This window comes from Pelodiscus sinensis, chromosome 6 (assembly GCF_052426305.1).
Source record: "Pelodiscus sinensis isolate ZL-2025 chromosome 6, ASM5242630v1, whole genome shotgun sequence".
In the NCBI taxonomy this organism is placed as follows: domain Eukaryota; kingdom Metazoa; phylum Chordata; order Testudines; family Trionychidae; genus Pelodiscus; species Pelodiscus sinensis.
Window position 1 is genome coordinate 39,171,691 of NC_143057.1, and position 19,703 is coordinate 39,191,393.

Genomic DNA, 19,703 nt, shown 5'->3' on the forward strand with positions numbered 1-19,703 from the left:
CAATTGCCTCTTCTTCATAAAATCTTGGCCCATAATTATTTTTTCATCTGCTCTCATCTCATTCTTTCACATTTATCAGGTGGTATACATGTGTGCGTGTTCTGTAGTGTCAAAGCTCTACAGGCTAAAAAGGAAATTAAGAGATTAAAAAAAATTGGAACTTCACATGCATTTTCACAATTCATCTTGTTTGAGGGCAAATGTAAGCATATGTAATTTTAGTGCCTCTAATAGGAGTAACAAAAATCTGTCTTAAGTGCCACTGATGATCAAAATAAGGTCTTTATGCTGAAGTGGTAAAATTCTAATAACTGCATAGCCTCTACTTACAGCATGATCTTAAAAGATATTAGTATTGTTTCCACTCATAGATAATAAACCAAATTAGTAAATCACTCAAAACTGCTACATCTATTCTTTAACAAAGCGTATTCATGAAATCCTGGTTTTCATGATGTCAGTTAATGCAGAATTGAAATATATAGTGTTTATGCTGTTTCTGTATTTTGCTCACAATATAATTGTGTGATAATAGCTTAAAAATGTGACTTGTCATTTTAGTATTTTGTGTTTCACTGATGACAAAATGAACAAAATGCAGTGGTTATTACCTCCTCACAGCACCAGGTTAATTTGTCTTATTGCTTGTTAGCTTTTTAAAGAATCAATGGATTGCAATAACTCAGTTTGATGTAAGAGATTATGGCCAAAATTGCCACATCTCTTGATAATGATGCATTGTAGAAGTAAGAAATGATTTTAATCAAAGTGACTTAAGTCACTGGTTTTAATCATTATTTAAATCAACAAGAAGGAAACCTTGATTTAAATAAACAATTTTCATTGTTTTGCATTTCTAATTTCTTAAAGATAGGATTTTTTAGTTAAAATTGTTTTTAAATGGTTAATTTAATGATTGATTGTTAAAACATGTTGATTTGAAACTAAATATAGCCTTCATGATATACTTTTCCAAACAAGGAGACCATGCTGTATCTGTGTACGTTTAAGTAATTATGTAGCTTTCTGTTTGTTCTAATTTTTACATTTTTTGAGTTTAGAAAATGGTGAACGATGCATTTCTTATTTATGATTTTTTTCCCAACTTTGTGTGGAAATTAAAATTCAATGACAAATGCACAACAACAATTTTTTGAACTATATTAAATACAACTTTCAAACTATGGGATGCGCAAGCAAAATCATTTCTCAAAATGTTTATCAAAACCTGTCGTGCATTTAAAACTTCCTGATTACTGAAGGAAGTATTATGTATTGTTAGTGAATTGAACAGATTGTTTCTTGACTCCATATCAGATAATATTTTAGAACTAATAGATCTCATCCTCTCAGACCTAGTTTTTATACATAGATTGGAAGAGGAAAACAGTCTGTCCTGCTTTTTCAGAAACCAGTTAGTTTCTTAATATTGAATGAACCAGTCATTGAACTGAAATGAAGAAAATATTCTCTCTGTACTCACAGAAGAGCTTCTGTCATCAAAAGCTGGTTTAGCAAAACAACGAATTGTAGTTTGACGTGCTTAGCCAGTGACTTCCACCAGTTCAGTGGTCTGACTTTCTTTCAAACTTGGCAGTAAACATGTATTGTTTAATATATTTGTTCTATTTAATAGTGGATAAAAAGTTTGACTTAGTTTTAACTAGGGCTGTCAAGCCATTAAAACAGTGATTACTTATGATTAATTTTTTAATTGCACTGCTAGACTACCAATTATTAAATATTTTGGGGGGGTTCTGTATTTTCAAATAGGCTGTGGGCTGCAGCTGTGCTCAGTGCCTTAGCGCCCCCCTCTCCATCACCTCTGTAAAGCGCCGGGCTGGGGCTTCAACTCCCCCTTCATGCCTCCCTCCCCACCCGCAGGTATGCAATTAACTTGTTAAATAAATTAACATGTTAATTTTGTTTTCAGTTAATTGCAGGCGTTAACTGCATTTAATTGACAGCCCTAGTTTTAACATGGGTTGTCAGCTTTAAATTTAGTTTTCAGCAGTTTTATTTATAAAACCCTGTATTTAATTTAACTAGAACTCCAATTTAAATAAAATCTAGTTTAAATAACAAAATACTATGTCCTTTATTTACAAAAAAAAAAAAAAACCCATATATTTTTATCCAAGCCTGTATAAGGTCTGGTCTGTATTGACCTAATGTCCTAGTATAACTGGTCAGGAATGTGAAAAATTCTTTCTCCCTCTGCCCCCCAGTGATGCAGTTAAACTGATCTAACTCCTAGTGCCAATAGCCCAATGGGAGAATTCTTCTGCTGGTCTAGGTACCACCTCTTGGGGAGGTGAGTTAACTACAGTACACCTCTTGGCATAGGAAATGTCGTCACTGAAGTGCTACAGTGGTGCTGCTCTACTGCAGTGCTGTTAAGTGCTGACAAGTATGTCACCACTGTGTGTACTGTATTTAGTACAATTTTAATCTGTCTGTACAGTATTATTTGGATTGCACCTGGTAATAAAATATGTAATCAAGATTGCTGAGAAGTCTGTGGGTTTGGGGCTTCAGTCAGTTTTGCTGTATTATCCAGTATCGGAGGTGCAAGAAAAATAATAATTTAGCCTTTTTGAATATGCAGGTAATCAAAATTCGGTAATTAGTACTCTGCTCACTTGTACGACCCCTGCCAACATAACTAATCTCTGTGGCTCAAGTCATCATCTGTACAATGGGGATAATAATCTTTCCCTGCATCACCAGGGTGATATGAAGATAAAATTCTTAAATGTGTTTGAAATGGTCAGAACTACAGAGATCAGGGGTTCATGTAACTGTCTAGATAAATACAAGAAATTGCTAGTACATGATGAGTTAATTCGATTTTCTGATACTGGCAGACTTAAACTACCCATTACACTTGACACATATATTAGTTAAATGTGACTGGAGATGCTAGTACAGCACTGGTTTTCTTTTGAATGAAGTTCTGTGGGGAAACTTCTTAAAATTAATATATTCCTGTCAGCTGTCAGAGATTAAAAATAAGATAGACCATTGTGTCTTAGATTTTTATATAATACTAGATGATTTTATACTGTGTGTGTGTGTGTGTGTGTGTGTGTGTGTGTAAACGTGTAGTCCTGTGGCACCTTAGAGATGAACCAAAATATACGGAACCATGAGCTTTCATTGGCAAAAATCACTTTATCATCACTGGAACTAACAGAAACCAAGATATATATAACAGCAGAAGAAGTGTCTGTCAATTGCAGGACTTCTGTTAATGAGGCTAATAATACATATATGGGACACATCCAGCCCACTTAATTAACCTCATTAATAGAGATCCTACAATTGACAAGTACTACTTCTGCTTTTTTATATATATCTTAGTTTCTGTTAGCTCCACTCCAGTTCATATGATGAAGTGGGTTTTGTACAGGAAAGCTCATGATTCTGTAAATTTTGATTAGTCTCTAAATAGCCACAGGACTACTTGTTGTTTTTAAAGTTACAGATTAACCCGGCTATCCTAGTGTTTGTGTACATTTGTTTTCATGGATGTCTCGATGAAGAGTGGCTCTTTGGTTTGAATCCTGCAAGGAGTGCTAGCATGGGGAAACCATTAATGATGCTTCGTGCAGGTGCAAGGATCTGTCTATCCAGATGTAGAATTTGGGCATTAGTGACAGTGTCCATTGTGAATTTTGGTTTGTTTGCATGGAATGTAAGTGAAATCTAGATGTTTAAGAAGAGGGTAATTGTAATTGTCCTTTCTTTATTTAATGAAGAGCTCAACGTTACTAGGCTCGCACCTTTTCTCCTTGCTATGGGCCTGATCCCAAACCCACTAAAGTCAATGGAAAGGTACCCTTGGACTTAAGTGGGGTTTGGGTCTGGACCTGATCGAGTAGACTTACCAGTTAGATGTTCTGAGACTTTACTTCTCTGTTAAATCTCATATAGAGGAGAGTTAGTAAAACTAAAGAGAATTAAAGTGAGATTTTTGGAGTGTGGACAGAACAAGAGATTTTTCTCCTCTTCACTATTGACGATAAGAATTTTCTCAGGAAACAGAGCAGTATTTGTTCCAGGTCATTCATGAAGGTAGAATTCTCCCATGGTGAGGGAGATCATTTGTACTGTAAGTTGTAAGATTGACTTGCTTTTGCAAAATTTAGCTGAAAACCAGAGCTCTTAGTATAGCAGCTTCAGTGCTTCTTAGATATTTAAAAAGCCTCTTTTAACTGTTAAGTTTTCCATGCCCTAACACTAGTACTTGCATGTCCTTTACTGTAGGGTTGATGTAGAGAATTTTGATCTGGTAGCTCTTCCCGGAGCTGCACTGGAAATCTTGTGGGTTTTTTCCTATAATTTTTCAGTGCTTTAGAAATAATTGTTACCTCCAAATTATTGTATTCTAACTAACCTGGCAGAGTGAAAAGAAATTCAGCACCACTTCAAGCAAATGAATATTCACAGATCCAAAACCTTTGAATTAGGGTTAAAATTAACATACTGAAAAAAATGCATGCATGCACACACCCGAGAGAGAGAGAGAGAGAGAGTCTGTTTTTTCAGTGTGGAAAAGGCAGCCTAGGAGAGGAACAGAGAAACCAAAATGGTATAAAGTCCCCTTGTACCTTTCAAATTTCTGGGCTTATCTGAAGGGCAACATGGCCCCTGGCACAACTTAGGGAAGGGCTGCTATAACTGATAGTATCTTCCCACAGTTGTCAGAGCTCCTCCTTGTAGCTCTCTTTCCTCTGAGTAGCATAATGTTCTGTATTCTCACATTTTGCTTCCCCTGTGTGGTGGGAGCTCTCTGGGGGTTGTTTTTAAGCCCCTGTTTAAGACCCCTTTGTCTGTTTAAATGGGATTTATGCAGGATCTACCCCCCCACCCCCAACCCCACCTCCACCTTAATTCTGCGCTGCATCCCCATTGTAAAGATCCTTTCTATCACTGCCCATAATATTCTTTCTTAATACAGATGAGAGCTGGTTAGGTTGGGGAGAGGAAGTGAACTTGCTAAAAATAAGAATAGAAATATTTTCCTTAAAAATGTGTACATATAAACTTAAATGCATTGACATTTTTTAAAAATTTCAGACAGCTGTACCCAGAGGCATACGGCCAGATATTCCTACATTCCAGCCTCTGTACATAGCTGTCTGATACAAAGGGGTAAAGAAACATCTGGATCTGGCCAATTGAGAATTGCTGCTTGTGATGGGGCACTTTAAGCTGGTATATTTGGCTCCTGAAGCAACTGTTTCTCCCAGCCCTAATATAGGAACATGTTTGGAGGAAAAAGAGGGATGGTGGGAAGTAGCTGGAGTGTGCTGTACTCTGGCTGTCCATACTTGCATATCTTAGGTACGCAGACTGGTCCTAAAAATCATGACCCCTAATAGGAGCCTGACAAACCCCATTTCCCACACTGTGCTAAGCCCAACTGCACAGCATAAAATACGGGTCATAGTTTTGAAAGAGAGTTCAGAGCTGACCTCTCAAAGTCTCCTGTTCCACTACAGCGTGAAGACTCCATTATACTTGGTGCATCCTTGCGATGTGAGGTCTTGTCTATACTATCTTCAGTTCAGCCTCTGGCTGTATATCAGAGAATAATGCACTCCCCTCTTCAGTGCCAATAAAGAGCAGTCAACAGTTAGCCTGTACTGTGGAAACCATAATCTTCAAAGTGTGTTTTCTAATGTGGCATACAAAAAACATGACACAAATTTACTTCCCATTTCTGCAATCTCATCAACACAGTGCAGCTCCAGATAGATTCAGGTCCTCAGATATGGATCTGATTGCAAGATTGGCACTTGATTCTGTTTTAAGTCAATGCTTTCAATTAAATATTCCTTAAAACTTTCAGAATGTAGCCACCCTAACTGATAACAGAAGTATAGCATCACCTAAAGCACGATAACAAAACTGCTGAAGCTTATAAACCGTGGGGTTAATTAGACCATGTTTTTGATGGCATTGTGTAAAGTATTAAAACTTACGTTTTTAGGGATTGAAATAATCAACAGTCACATTTTTGACAGAAGTGAGAATGGAATTTTGAATTTCCTTACCACGATTGAACTGCTCTGGACCATACCATGAAGGGGAATCTCTGTTTCCCAGGCTGAGGAAGCAGTGTGGCTACTGAAATGCATTCCTTTCCTTTTCAGCACATATAATTTTATTTAACAATATTCTGTTTGTGATTAAAAGGTTCTGGGTTTTAGGATGAAGCCTATTATTGACAGAACCACACACTGCCCTGATCAATTAAAAAAAAAAAAGTCAGTCTTGGAGCACTTCACTTTGGGAAAGGAGGGGCCGTAGTGTTTATTTTTAGGCAGGCAGTTACTTGGATCAAATTCTCCCCTCTTTCTCCTTTTACACATTCATACAGCTTTTTACAATCTACTCACAGAACCATTATTTCAAGCCCTGCATGCTGTTGAAGAATTAAAAAAATAAAATAAAGGGGGGAAGAAAAAAAGAAAATCTGTGCTTAATTGACTAGAAAGCAAATAATTTTATTCTGTTTCTGATCTTCATTTATAGCACCAGCAACAAGTGGTGCAGGCTGTGGAACGTGCCAAGCAAGTGACCATGGCAGAACTGAACGCAATCATTGGGGTATGTGGTCTTTCCATTTTAGCTCTAATAGTATTTGTAATTAGCTCTTTTTTTTCTTTATTTAAGAAATAAAAATAAAAATTTACTCCATCAACTGAGCAAAAGTTGTGGACAGCAGTAAAGTTAGGAAGTCTGACTTAATCTGAATAAAAACTGATTGCTATATAAAAAAACTTCTGATTGAACTGTGCCCATAAGGTGACTAGTGTAACTGCTTTACACTTCCCTCTGGGAATTGCCTTTTTTTCTTGTTGTTTTTTACTTTTTTTTTTTAAAGTAAAACTTCTTTTCATTTGCTTAGTGCTGTTCAGTCTGCCTCTAATACTACCTTATAGGTAGCCTTTGATTTGCACTGCTACTGAATGAGGCCTCTGCCCCACCCCTACACATCAAGGCCAAATATATCTGTTTTCTAACTCATTTTTTTAAAATAAAAAATCCCTTCTCCTCTCCCAGTCTAATATTAAATTACAATTCTCAAAGGAAGAGATAGATATCATGCTCCCATTTGTTTTAAAAAAAATACAGGGCCCCTCTTCTGAAAACTTTTCTGGAAACAGTATTAACATAGTGTAGAAGTCCTGTGAGATTTTTATGGGTTTGGGTAGCCATAATGTTTACATCTTATGAATCAAGAGGAAAAGGAAAACCAATGAAATATTAGCTGTTCACATTGCATAAAATAAAGGTGAAAAATCATAGCTTAATAGAACATTCACATCTATAAATATGCAGCTGGTGGAAGAAGTTCTTTAAGCTCTTCTAATGAGCACACTACAACTGTACTTTCCTTATTCTACCACCTCCAAAATGCTTTTTCTTTTGTGTATAGATTATACATAAGTCTTTCCTTTTTTATTCAGTGTATCAAACACACTTTGAAATGCTAATTATTCCATTTACTTTCATTAAAATTCAAATTGCTGAGTGAAGATGTGGATAAGGGTCGCCGAATAATCAATCTGAAGTGAAGATATTGCTTCAATTATGCCTCTGTCTTTTAACAAGGAAATCGGGACTCTCTGATCATTGCTGACGGTAGTGTAGAGCAGTTGTCTGATTGTAGCTTGTTTTTAATAGACTGTTTCTAACTCTGTTTTTGGATCCCTCCTACCATAAGAATATACTGGTAGTCAATTAGAAGATATAAATGGAAAAGAGTAACCTTTATTTCCTCTGAAGTGCCCCTTGGAAAGAAGGGGATGAATCAGAGCGAGTCGTGTAGAATCATGAATAACATTTGTTGTACGTCTTTTACGCTCCAGTGGGGAGAGTGGGAGATGAATAATTTCCCAATTAGTTTTCATTACCTAACCAAAATACTGCCTTATATTAACATTCTTTGCATAAAGTAAGTTGTGAAAGGATGGGTTTTAAAAAAAAAAGATGTGTGTATATGCTATATGCCTGTATGCATTGCATTTTGTGTGTGTGTGTGTGGGTGTGTGTGCTTGCATGTATATGTATACTTACTTATAAATGTGTATAAATAATGGTTGCCACTCAACATTACATTTATTGAAGAGTCTGTAATAAGTTTTGCTTTCTACTAGAAAGTCAGGTATTAATGTAGAATTTGTGGCATTATTACAGATGTTGCAGATTTTGCTTATTTAAAGTTTATCCTGCTTTCCATGAACCAATAAAACATACAAACAAAAATGAACAAATGGACTGAATGCTTATTCAAGAGTTTGGGCCTCTTCTTTTCTAAAGGATAGAACTAAATTTCCTATTTGTCCAAGGCTCTCTGATACTTTTTACAGACTGATGGATTGATTTTGAAATTCTACCTCACCCAGATTTCATAAAGGCTGTAATTTGTGGCCTGAAAATAACTCTCCTTTTACCTTCCCCACAAAAAATAATTTGTACGTGCTGTATTTCTTTTGTACACTCTTCTGAATTGGAAACATGGGGATATTTTATGTGGATCGCTTATAATTTATGATGAATATATGCAGTATTATTTAGTGAAAAATTCTTGTTTGTTCATATTATGTAAAAAGTAATCTGGTATAATCTTTAGGCGATTTATTAGGAAAACTGATTCAGTAGGATAGCAAATTATCAAAGCAGCATAACTGTTAGTTGTATGGATATCCAAGAATAAATCTCTCTGGGTACACTTGAACAGAAGATAAAAGCAAAATTTGAGCTGTAGCGCTAGCCCTAGAAAAACTCTGGCACGCTTAAAATGCATATAAATAAAAAAAGCAAAGAACATAATTAGAACATATTTGGTTTTTTAAAAAGAAAAAAACTAATTACGCTCTGTCTTATGTTGGTTTACTGTTTGCTACACCTGCTGGAGTTCCTGTTGTTACATTGTGGTGTAATTCAAAGGATTCACTACTCAGTTGCTGTTTTACTTTTTTTTTTTTTTTTTTTTTTTTTTTTTTAAATTATCTCTTAATAACCAGTTAGTTCTGAGCTGAAGTTGTGCTGGGCTTAGAGCTTTTAAAATATAATTGTGGATAACACAAAGTTTATGTATACTGAGGGCACCGTAGATGCTTACTGTAGAATGAGAGCCCAGAGCAAAAACCATTTTTTGGTTGCAACAGTGGATAGTGATTTAGGATTTCAGAACTGGATCCTCTGAGAGTTAAAGATGGCACAAGAAAAAATGAGCATACACAAATTATATGTGTTTCTCTCTTTTGAGTCTCATGTATATATTTTACACACATGTACTCAGATTTAATGAAATCTGATGAAGCACCTTTTTAACTTTGCAGTATTATGCTATCTTCATTGGTAAATGAACCAAACCACTGATCCATGCAGTTTAAATGCAAAATACTGATGTGAGCCTGGAACCTGGAGAGACTGCTTGTTCTCTTGACAATAAACTAGTTGTGTTTAATGGAATGAAACATGGTTATAATGACTTCTTTCACAGGTCATGTTCAGTTTAAAACTGTTGACAGATTGAAACAAGTTAAATTATTATTATTTTTTTAAAGAAATTGAAGGCTGGAGTGGGGAGGACAAAGTACCTAGATATCCTGCATATGCCAAAGTATTTTAAAAACTAATGAATGCAGACTTTGTAACCGATGTTTGCAATAGTCTATACTGCTAATTAGAGATCTTATTTTGAGTCAGTTCTCTTGAACAATTTGAACCCTTCCAAGTTCATGCTGCTGGGATAAGGAATATTATGTTTCCAGTTGATCTTGTCATGTGTCACTGTCAGGTTTTTTTTACATTAAATATGGCAAGATCATACTGTTGGAACAATACACATTGTGGTCTTAAATCAGTAATATGATCTAATTAGGAATAATATGTTCATTTCCTGTATTATTAAACAGTCATCTGACTTCCTTAAAATATTTTATCCATTATTTTGTATAATCAGAACATGCTGTGTGAATGTGGTTACATTTTAATAAAGGGAAAAGCAACTAATGGGTAATCAGAGTAATTATTTTTTTCTTGTTTGAGTTTCTTTTAATATGCATATTTAAAATTGTATATATGTTCAGCTGCACATAGGTAGTAAGGCAGAAATGGAGGCTACTGTTCATATGCCTGTCTATTACAGAGTGAGAGAAAAATGTACCAAAAACTTAAGACAGGTATGTGATGGTGTTCAAAGAAAAGCAGTTTAGCACAAGATATGCTGAACCTCCATTTTTAGCAGTGACATTTTAATGATAGGAAGTCTGCAAAATTATTTGCCATCAATTGTGAAGGCAATAACAAGCCTTGGTGGTTTTTCACACTCTCTGTGTTAAGTGCTTTCAGAATGACAGCGTAAACTGTGTTAGAGAACTCCAAGGAAGTAAAACTGATTAAAATGTTCATGCTTGAATGGTGCTGATGGAATAGTTCATTTGGACTTTCTCTACCTCCTGCAGCTCAAGCTGAAATATTAAAATTCAGTGGATTTAAATCTCTCTCCCCTCAGCTCAGGAAAAAAACATTACATTTTAATAGGTTTTAAACTCATAATTCATTGGCTTGGAGCAGCACTATTAAATCTATTTAAATATTACTTGTATTACTAAGGAAATGATTTAAATGAGTTTTCCTTTACCAATCTATATGTTTGAATTAAAAAAAAAAAAACCTTTGGTTTAATTTGTAAGCATTTTGTTTTATTATGTCAGTTTTATTGTCTTCTTTAAAAAATAAGATTCTGTTTCTAAGGCAAATGGCATTTGCAGGAGAAAAAGGCCCTTTTTATATTGTGGCATATAATTATCAATCTATAAAGTTCCATCTTCAATACACCGGTTGTCAAAATTTCCATTTCATGTTTTAGACTGAAACTCTTGTTTGCCTGAGCTCGGGAGCTGTGTGGTTTTGTTTTTTTTGAGTAGTCCATCAGCCAAACCTCTCATACTTTCACAGCAGAAGTGTGGAACAATGCCTCTTAAGAAAACAATATGTCATCTTTTATGCATTCACAGATATGAGGATGTTAGAAATCGGTGTGGTGTAGATAAGTGCACACAAGTTCTAATAAAAACTTAGCATCAATGCATGCTATTATTCCCTTGGCGCCAGTGGTCCCAAGCTCCTGCTGCTAAATGCTAATGCGTTTTTTGCACTGGTGCTGAACATATAGAGCAATTTCTGACTCCTTGTGCAAAGAGTCTCTTTCTCTCTGCCTTTCAAACAAGATTACAGTATGTGGGTAAAAGTAAGGGCCTGTGGTCTTCCCAGATCCTCAGCTGACGTAATCTGGTGTAGCTTTGTTGAAGATACACTGAGGATCTGGCCCTGGATTTTTAGAAGGGAAGAGGAGCTAGCTTTTCCTCCAGATCTAAACATGGAGACATCTCCTCTATCTGTGGGAGAGGCCAGCTGAGCGTTTTCTCTGTAAATTGTGGATGTTTTGATTTCAGTTTGTTCAGTAAAGTCATTCTTGCCAATTGCATGCATTTAAAGATGGTAACTTCTGAGAGGAAGGAGGGTACATTATAAATTGGTAAATGCACTCTGACCCGTGGGCAACAATAATTTCTCTGTCTTTCCTTTTATTGTGTGATCAAAGGCTCAGCCCATATTAAGCAGTGCTTGGAGCTTAAAGGCTGTAAAAACAAACTGGCCACCTGCTGTATACTGTACACAGATTGTTATGGTGGGAAGGCAAAAAAGGAGGTTGGCTCCAATGGTGTATCTGTTTTGTGTTGTATTTATTTGCATCTTATGCCCAAGGAAATATTGAAATGCACTGTCGTATTTAATTACTGTATTTGGTGTTTGTGTACAAAGTGCAAAATGGCTTGGATCCATTGGCTTGAAATTTGTGACAGTATCGAGTGCTTTCAAGTTAATTCTTTATCCTTTTGAGTTTTGATGATTTAACCTGGTACAGAAGGCTGTTATATTAGTAACTTCTTCTCAATGATTCCTCTAAAATCCGGGTACATCTCGGTAGGGCTGCCAACCCTCCTGGATTGGTCTGGAGTCGCCAGGAATCTTTAATTAAAGATTGTCACGTAATGGAATCTCCAGGAAAATGTCCAACCACAATTGGCAAACTTAGGCAGGTGATTCTCTTTTGGGGTGATTGGGTTCTCCCCCCACCCCCATACACTACTTGATCATCCGTGGGTACTAGCTACAGAACCTTAACAGCAGTTGAAGCATGATTTAAACAAGTCTCCTGCTCTCCACAGCACTTGCTGTAATTCAAAAGGGCTGAAAAAAGTAAGAGAACCTAAGTCCTCTTTGGGGGATTTTAGGCAGTATATTTTAATGCAGATATTGTTTGTTTAGTATTTCTTTGGAGAGGCCCAGGACCAATTTGTACATTGGGGGTGCTGAGAGCCATTGAACCAAACCATAAACCCTGCATGTGGTGGAAACCACTGTGGAAGCAGGACTAAGGAAAAGGGGATTTGGGTGACCATTTCAGGGTTTGTCAGTAGCAAAGCAAAAGTCTGGGTCACTCTAACTCCTGCTAACGTGAGAGCCAGAAGAGACGCTGTGTTCGCCTTTCTGTCTCTCCCATATTAATAAAAGTAAAATGCTTACCTCAGTAAAAGCTTTAAAATAAAACAGTGTCCTATGGGAACTAAGTGGGCAGGAAAGTAATTGTTTAATTTTATATGTAATAAAAAGGTATATATATTGGCTTTTAATTGTTTTGTATTTAAAGATCCGCTTATAAATATCTTCCCTTGCAATATTGCTCAAATAAACTGCCTCTGGCAACTTGTTGCTTAAACACAACACAAAGTAAAGGCTTGTTTTCTTCCACACCACTTCAAGACAGGAAGTGCAGCAGCACCTTTACTGTTAGCACCTATGTTTCCTTGAGAACTGTTGTTAGTATATTCAGTGCTTTTTTGGGGGGGGGAAGGTACCGGTACACCAGGATAAATTACTGACTTCTGACTGGAGGTGCCGGTACTGCGTACCAGGCAGTACCGTCACAAAAAAAGCAGTGTGTGTGTGTGTGTGTGTGTGTGTGTGTGTGTGTGTGTGTGTGTGTGTGTGTGTATTTTAAAAGAGCCTTGTGCTGAGTATCCTAATGTTGAATTATATAGGCCTGTCACAACCAGTGTAGTCAGTGACAGGGTGCAGCGCAGGATGCAAATCATTTATTACTTCCCACTCACCAGCGTGTTGAAATCAGAGATTTTAGTCATGGTGATGCACCTAAGTGCATATGACAAGATTAGTGCCATATTTGATCATGGGGAAGGCCTGGCTTCTGTCTCCACATTTCTCAAGGTCTTCAAAATCCTTGAATTTAAGCTATGGGATCACCATATGTTTCTGATTTTTAGTCTCTGCGGGTATAGAACTTACCCTGTGGAGAATTTACTTCAAATTCTGTGGCATCTGCCTGTGTTGTTGCAGACAATCACCTGTAACATTTTCCCCCTCACTGTTTTTAATAAGCTAGCACTTCCATGCAAAGGAGAAACGATGGTCTATAATCTAACACACACAAGATGCTGACAAACCAAACCTAGGATTTGCCAATCCACATCAGACCACTGGTCCAGCAAGCACAGTATGTTGCCTTCAGCAGTGGCCTATGCTGATGCCTCAGAGGGAAAATGTATTTTTTAATACACCTATGTGATTGTGTAGTATGGTGTGGGTGGGTATTTCCTAATGATCACATCCTGGAAAATACTCACCTAAAAATAAGGATATAAAAGTACTGGGGGGAAATGCAGTTGTCTTTGCATGAGACTTCCTGGGGAATGAAGTGAAGTAATTATCAAGAGAGTCATGGTTTCTTTAAAACAGGTGTTTTAAAATGGTCTCTAAATACACTATACATCCATGATGTAGACTTTTTTTTTTCCAGCTACACTTTATAGGCTACACCCCCCAAGAATGGTCAGAGCCCCGATCCAATAGAACACTTAAATACATGTTTATCTTTAAGCATAAATAGGTCTTTTGAAGTTGATGTACTAGTCATGTGCATCAAGTGAAGCATGAACTAGCATGGTGTCCTGGATTGGGGTCTAAATTATTGGAGAGAGAAAATTATTGGAGAATACAGAAAAGGAAAGTATTTAGGAGCATTAATGTGTGGCAGAAGGAATAAAATGGATATTATTGCTTGAAATTTAAATTGGTTGAAATTATTTTGTTAGTGGTTGATGTGTTAGTGAAGACTATTCCTTGCATGCTGTTTGCCATTTTGGAAGGTCTTATTTACTATGCATTTGTGATGGAGGCTGCACTATTGTGTTTAAACACCACACTAATGTTAATGAATTTATCCTTAAAACACCTTAGTGAAGTGAGGAAGTACTACTTTCTCCATTTTAAAGATGTGAAAACAGGCACGGAGATTAAGTGGGTCACACAGGATCTCACACGCAGTCTGACAGGGCTGTGAATTTAATCCAGATCTGTGTAGTCCAAGTCGAGTACTTTAGCAATAGGACCTTTCTTTATGCAAGTTGCTATAAGTGGAAACTGCCCTGGAGAGCAACAAAAATTACTCTGGGTTTCAGTTGTTTGAATAATGGAGGCAAGAGGACAGAGACTGGACTGCTAAAATTTTAGAAATAAAAACATTTAGGTCCTAAATACAGCCATGTGTGAAGAGATGGGAGTGCACCTCCGTAGGTCAATACTGAGTTGTGGTCTGTGGGTCCAATCCTTTCCATGAGATCAATGTGAAAATTTTTAATTAGCCGAAATATGACGAAAAGTGTACCGGAAGTGGAGATCTCCTGAGGAACTGATTATATTGAAAAGAATGAACGGATAACAATAAGTTGCCTATACACACATTTCTGTCCAAAGTGAAAAGGTTGTGTGTGTGTGTGTGTGTGTGTGTGTGTGTGTGTGTGTGTGTAAAATAGGCATGTAATATAAATATTTAAATACTTAAAAATGTTGCACAGTATAAGAATTAGTCACTGTGAGAATTAGAAATAGCAATCAAATAATCTTACTGCTACCAGTTTAAAAACAGGACAATGAAGAATTATTTTAGACAAAAGCAAGATAAACAAATATAAATCTGTGTGTTTTTAATGTTGGATCTAGTGTTCTTATGTAACTCAGGCTAATTCAGTGGATTCTGCCCTCCTCTAATGGCTAGACCTCAGAGAGATTTGAGTATATTGCTTACTCCTCGCTAATGGCTCAAATAATACAGAACCATGCTTTTAGATCCAAAAGCCCCAAGTCAAACTTGTAGGCAGCAAGGGGCATAGCTAAACTCTTCTTCTAGACTCTAAAGCAGTGGTCCCCAACCTTTAGAGGCTGCCGGGCGCCAGGGGGCATGGCCGTTCGCCTGCCGGGCGCCAGAGGGCGGGACACATGCACGCCCGGGGGCGGGGCCCCCCTATAGCCGCGTGCTCGGAGCGGGGGCCCCCCCCTGCAAGCGCCGCGCGCCCGTGGCGCGAGTGGCCAATTCGCGGCGCTCCTGGGGCCGGTGTCCGGCGTCCGGCTCCGTGCATGCACCACGTGCCTGGTGCCAGGCTAGCCCCGAGCACTTGGCGGGCACACAGAAATGGCTCCGTGGGCGCCATGGCGCCCGCGGGCACTGTGTTGGGGACCACTGCTCTAAAGGTAGTATGTGACACAAATCTCATGTGGCATTCTTTGAAACTTCCATTGATCAGTGGTTCTAAACTTTTTTTTTTTCGTACCATGAACCCATTTTACAACAGAAGTTTTAGGACAACCTATTTTGTTGTTATGGACCCCCTTCCATTCACCCATAAAGAGAAGGGTATGGTTGTAACTTTCCCTCCCATTCCTCACCCAGAGTTTTCTGCAGCCTGTAGGTTATAAATGCATGACACAGATGCTCCATAAGCTCTTTGGGGACAAGTTTGAAGGATAGCTGTGTTAGTCTTTAAGATGCTAAGACTCCTCTTTGTTTTTGCTGAAACAGACTAACACATTTATTTGTACATAAGCTTTCATTGGCTAGAGTCTACTTCATCAGATGCATGAAGACAAAGTGAGCTCTTTTCATTGTCACTATGAAAGTTTATGCCCAAATAAATTTGTTAGTCTTTAAGGTGCCATAGGACTCCTCTTAAGGGACAGACATTGTCAAAGAAACACACACACAGGAGGTATGGAGATCAAACTCATTTCCGTCATTTTGTGGCTAGGATATGGATAGAACATCTAGCTGAAATAGACATTGCAATTTGTATGCACCCCATGAGTGGGCAATTGTTGCCACTGAATGTGTGTAATTATAGCCCCATTGTCACCATTTCCAGCCTTCATCAGACCACCCTTATCTTCCTGTTCGTCATGTTGGTCTGTGCATATGTGTTCTAGGTCCCAGAATACCTGCCAATACTATGGACAGTGGAATCTTGAGGTTCTGTTGCATTTGGAGACTTCTGCCTTTTCTCTTGCGTTAGGCGAATTTCATCCATAAAAAATAAAATTCCCTTTTATTAACTAACAGGTGACAGCGGTGACTCTTTTTTTTTTTTTTTTAAAGGGCTTAAGTGGAATATTTATGCAGGAATTTTTGCTCTTTATCAAAAGGGTAATTTCAAATAATGTTGTACTCTTCTCTTTCCTACCATTCAAGCCTAGTCTACACTAGACAATTAAGTCACCATCACACGCACCAGCTTTTCCAGGGGGTTGCTCAAGCCCTGCTCAGCCCCAAGCCTTGTCCCCACTAAGGATGTTAAATTGTGGTTATCTGGGTAATCATGTAGTCGATACAAATTGTATCGACTACACAATTAGTTGATAGGATCGCTCTGCAGAGCCACAGCACGGGTAGCTCCAAGATCTGGCTCAAGCTGGAACTAAGTAGTCCCAGCTTGTGCCAGCTCCGGGAGCAACCCACACTGCAACTCTGCATTTTAAATGTAGTAAGAGCCACCATGCATTTTAAAATGAAGAGGTGCACCATCCCAGACCAGCGCGAGCCAGAACTGTTCGGTCCCAGCTTGTGCTGAGTCCGGCAGCCCCTGTTGCTGGAGTAGCCTCTGTTCACAGTGGCCCGGGCTGGCCACAGCCAGGGGATTCTTGGAATCAGCCTCCCATATTCTCCTCCTCCCCCTGCTGCCTCTGATAGAGGCAGCAGAGTGGCACCACGGAGATGGTGCTGCAGGGAACCGGCTTTTAAGCTGGCTCCCCCCAGCACCTGTCTCCCCCCCCCCCCTGCTGCTTTTCATAGAGTAGTGGATACTCCAGTCAACTACTTGCTAAGATCCCTAGTCCCCACTTCACTTTTTTCCATGGCCCTGCCCTGCCTCTTCCTGCTCAGTTCTTCCCTGACCCCTAGCCTCCCCCACTTGTCTCCTTCATGCCATGGAACTGATGATTCATGATGGGTGGCAGGCATGAGGAGGGTGAGTTGATTGGTGGGGCTACTGGGAGGCATTGGGGAAGGGTAAGGAGGGGAGCTTAGCTGCCAATGGGTGCTAAGCAACAGCTAATGATATTTTGTGCAGGTGATGCGGAGCTGCAGTTGACCCTTATTGTCTGCATAATGACATTGCATAGAGGTATACAAAATCCACATCCCTGAGCGGAGTAGTTAAGCTGACCTCAATCCCCATGTATTCAGCACTAGGTTGATGGGAGAATTCTTCCATCAACCTAGCAGTGGTCTCTTGGAGAGGTGGGATTACCCTGTGCCAATAGGAGACTTTGTTCTATCAGCATAGGTAGTATCTATGCTTAAGCCCTCCAGCAGCAGCACAATTATAGCATTTAAGTATAGACAAGCCCTTAGTTCCAATTCAAAAATGTGTGGGTGGGAACTTCTGTAATTAAAATAATAAACTCCTGAATTTCAAATACTTTGAAAAATGTGCACACTGATTTTTTTTTTCATGTGATTAAGCATGTGTTCTTTTATAAAGGGGTTTGCTGCTTTTGTTTGGCAGCAATCTTCCTGTTTGTTTGTTTCCTTTTATAGCCCTAAGCTATTTTGTTGATTAAGACATCACTCCACAAGATGGATAAATGATGATGCATAGTATCTGTACTCAAGATCAAGAATGGAAATGTATTTATATTTTGTCTTTCACCCCACTTCATGTTTTTGGGTTTATTTTTCTTTCTAAACCATTCACAAAGAATCCTGGAGACAGCTGGGTAGTATGCGCTTCCAACAGATCCTTCAGTATTTTGTATATACAATTGTTTTAAATAGCCTACTTCATATGACAGTCATTATACCCCCCTCCTCCATAGTTATCCAAGCCTGGCTTTCTTTCTTTCTTTCTTTCCTTCCTTCTTTCCTTCTTTCCTTTCACGTTGTTCAGTGTTCTAGAATTTAAATCCATGGCTGTAAATTAATAAGAAATGTGTTGGGTTTTTTTATGTGGTCTTTATTCCCTCTGTCTCATTTTTGCCTCTTGTACTTTCTCTTCCCAGTCTTTCCCTACCACAGGCATTCATTGAAAGCACTCTTGTTCCTCTTTGTGGTCAGAAATGAAATCCATCAGCTTTTCCCAGTGATTTAGCTGTGTGTGAGAGAAGGAACTGTTTTGAGAGCTCACCTGTGTCTGATACCCTTCCTTCGCCTTCCCATACCATGCATTCCAATTTGCAAAGTGATGGCTCTCTGTGTAATGAGAGACTTTAAAGACACCAGGTCATTTTCTGTTACGTGCATACCGTTCCCTCAGTTATAGCAAACCAATCTTATATATTTCATACATTCAGCAATATTTATCAACTTAATGGAGGGGTGGTTACATGAATCTCTTTTTGCAGCTGATTTTACCATGTATTTTCTTCCTGTTAAATTATTCATTAGATTATCAGAAAAATCGGTGGGCTAGGGGTTGGGTTGTAGCTTATGACTGTTGGAGAAGATATACAACTAGTGATAATTGTGGCAGGCAATGTTAAGAGAAATGTCATGTTAAACACAAGGTTTCCAAGACTGTCTCTTTCTAAACACACCTGGAGTTGTGGGTGCCAAGGTACTCTCATGTGTTCTGCTTAATTGCTTTACTTGTTGATCTTTGAACCAGCTCTTGACATTATCTACTTTCCCTTCTTTGGGTTTTTTGTCTTTATTTTACCTTCCTTCACCTGCTTCAGTTTTTTGTAATGGTTTTGTATGTGATGAGGTCTTCATTATGATTGGACACAAGCAATCAATCTATGAGAATATTTTCTGATGTAAGTAGTGTGTGTGTGTGTGCATGTATGTGGAAAATATAGGCATAAAGTAGATTTTTGAGCGATTCATATGTTCATATAAAAAATGTCTCCAGGTTAGAGGAGGATGTTCTGGTTGTTTGGATAATAGCAGCGAATTTTCAGGATCTATAAAGGTAAAAGCAGTTAATGACTCTGACACAGAGCTGCTTGGAAAGTATCCAGTAGAAACTTGAATCCTTTCCAGGAAAATAGGCTTTGATTGCGCTGACTATAACAAGAGAACATTAGAAGCTAATTTGTTAGTGGGTTTATTATCACCTTTTACTAGAAATTTGAATTTTTTTTTTAAGTTGGAGATGGGGGGAGGGAGGAGAGGAGAGAGAGAGAGAGAGAGAGAGAGAGAGAGAAGAGAGAGAGAGAGAGAGAGAGAGAGAGAGAGAGAGAGAGAGAGAGAGAGAGAGAGAGAGAGAGAGAGAGAGGAGAGAGAGAGAGAGAGAGAGAGAGAGAGAGAGAGAGAGAGAGAGAGAGAG

The 19,703-nt window shown here is 38.3% G+C and overlaps 1 protein-coding gene across 6 annotated transcripts in view; it reads left to right on the forward strand.

Annotated features, from left to right (window-relative positions):
* Window positions 1-19,703, forward strand: part of LOC102460994 (TLE family member 4, transcriptional corepressor) — a 133,769-nt gene that overhangs the window by 45,444 nt on the left and 68,622 nt on the right. For 2 of the 6 annotated variants that reach the window (XM_075931744.2, XM_075931745.2), the window contains exons 6-7: window positions 1,774-1,884; window positions 6,544-6,618. The exons of 2 other annotated variants lie outside the window; for them this stretch is intronic. In XM_075931744.2, coding sequence (XP_075787859.2) covers window positions 1,774-1,884; window positions 6,544-6,618 — 186 coding nt within the window. The remainder of the gene's footprint in view (window positions 1-1,773; window positions 1,885-6,543; window positions 6,619-19,703) is intronic. 2 more of the 6 variants (XM_075931746.2, XM_075931747.2) reach the window with 1 other exon arrangement.